The sequence below is a fragment of the Papilio polytes genome, unplaced genomic scaffold (genome assembly GCF_000836215.1).
Source record: "Papilio polytes unplaced genomic scaffold, Ppol_1.0 DF823724.1, whole genome shotgun sequence".
Lineage (NCBI taxonomy): Eukaryota > Metazoa > Arthropoda > Insecta > Lepidoptera > Papilionidae > Papilio > Papilio polytes.
Genome location: NW_013525480.1, coordinates 1 through 802, shown reverse-complemented (window position 1 = coordinate 802; position 802 = coordinate 1). Strand labels below are relative to the sequence as shown.

General features: G+C 43.5%; 1 protein-coding gene across 1 annotated transcript; it reads left to right on the top strand.

The window, feature by feature from the left end:
* Positions 1-346: 346 nt before the first annotated feature.
* LOC106103821 (histone H1B-like) lies at positions 347-798 on the top strand (the record flags this gene model as incomplete). Its single annotated transcript, XM_013283712.1, has 1 exon — positions 347-798. A coding segment is annotated over exon 1 (385 nt), but the record flags the coding sequence as incomplete, so codon positions are not given.
* Positions 799-802: the final 4 nt, after the last annotated feature.

Here is an 802-nt window from a genome sequence, read left to right as displayed (position 1 = left end):
ACTCGGCGATCGATTAAATAGAGAAAAATCATTTTTAAACACGAGTCGATGTACGCTCAGAAATCAGCGGGCAAAATAAACAACATTCTCGTCGTATCTCTACGACTAATCGTTAATCAATTTATTTCTCCAAGTAAACAATCTCAAAAATATTATATATCCACGGTGCTATTATAAAAACGTTTACGTTTTATAATTTAAAATCAATTAAATTTAAAACAATCTAGTGAAAAGTTATAAGTGTTGATACGAGAAAACGTCTTGCGGCACCGCGGTTCTCCTTACGGTAAAGCATGCGAGTTTACTTCGGTGCTAAAATGTTCGAACCACAATGTTACAACTTATTTATCGTACGTTCTCTCTAAATATTTTATTTGTCTTTGAAGAATAACAAATAACAAACAACATCTACAATGGCAGACACCGCAGTTGCATCGGAAACACCCGCACCGGCAACCCCCGCGAAGAAACCGAAGGCGACCGCGGCCGCCGCCGCCGGTGGCGTTAAGAAGCCGAAGGCGAAACCCACTCATCCGAAAACTTCAGAGATGGTCACCAGTGCTATCAAGGAGCTGAAGGAACGCAGTGGGTCTTCTCTGCAGGCTATTAAGAAATATATTGCAGCACAATACAAAGTCGACGCCGAGAAACTGGCCCCTTTCATCAGGAAATATCTGAAGAGCGCAGTCGAATCCGGTGCTCTTATTCAGACCAAAGGTAAAGGAGCGTCCGGTTCATTCAAGCTAGAATCGAAATCCGCCGCCTCCAAGAAACCGGCGGCGGCGAGCAAGACAGTCACCGG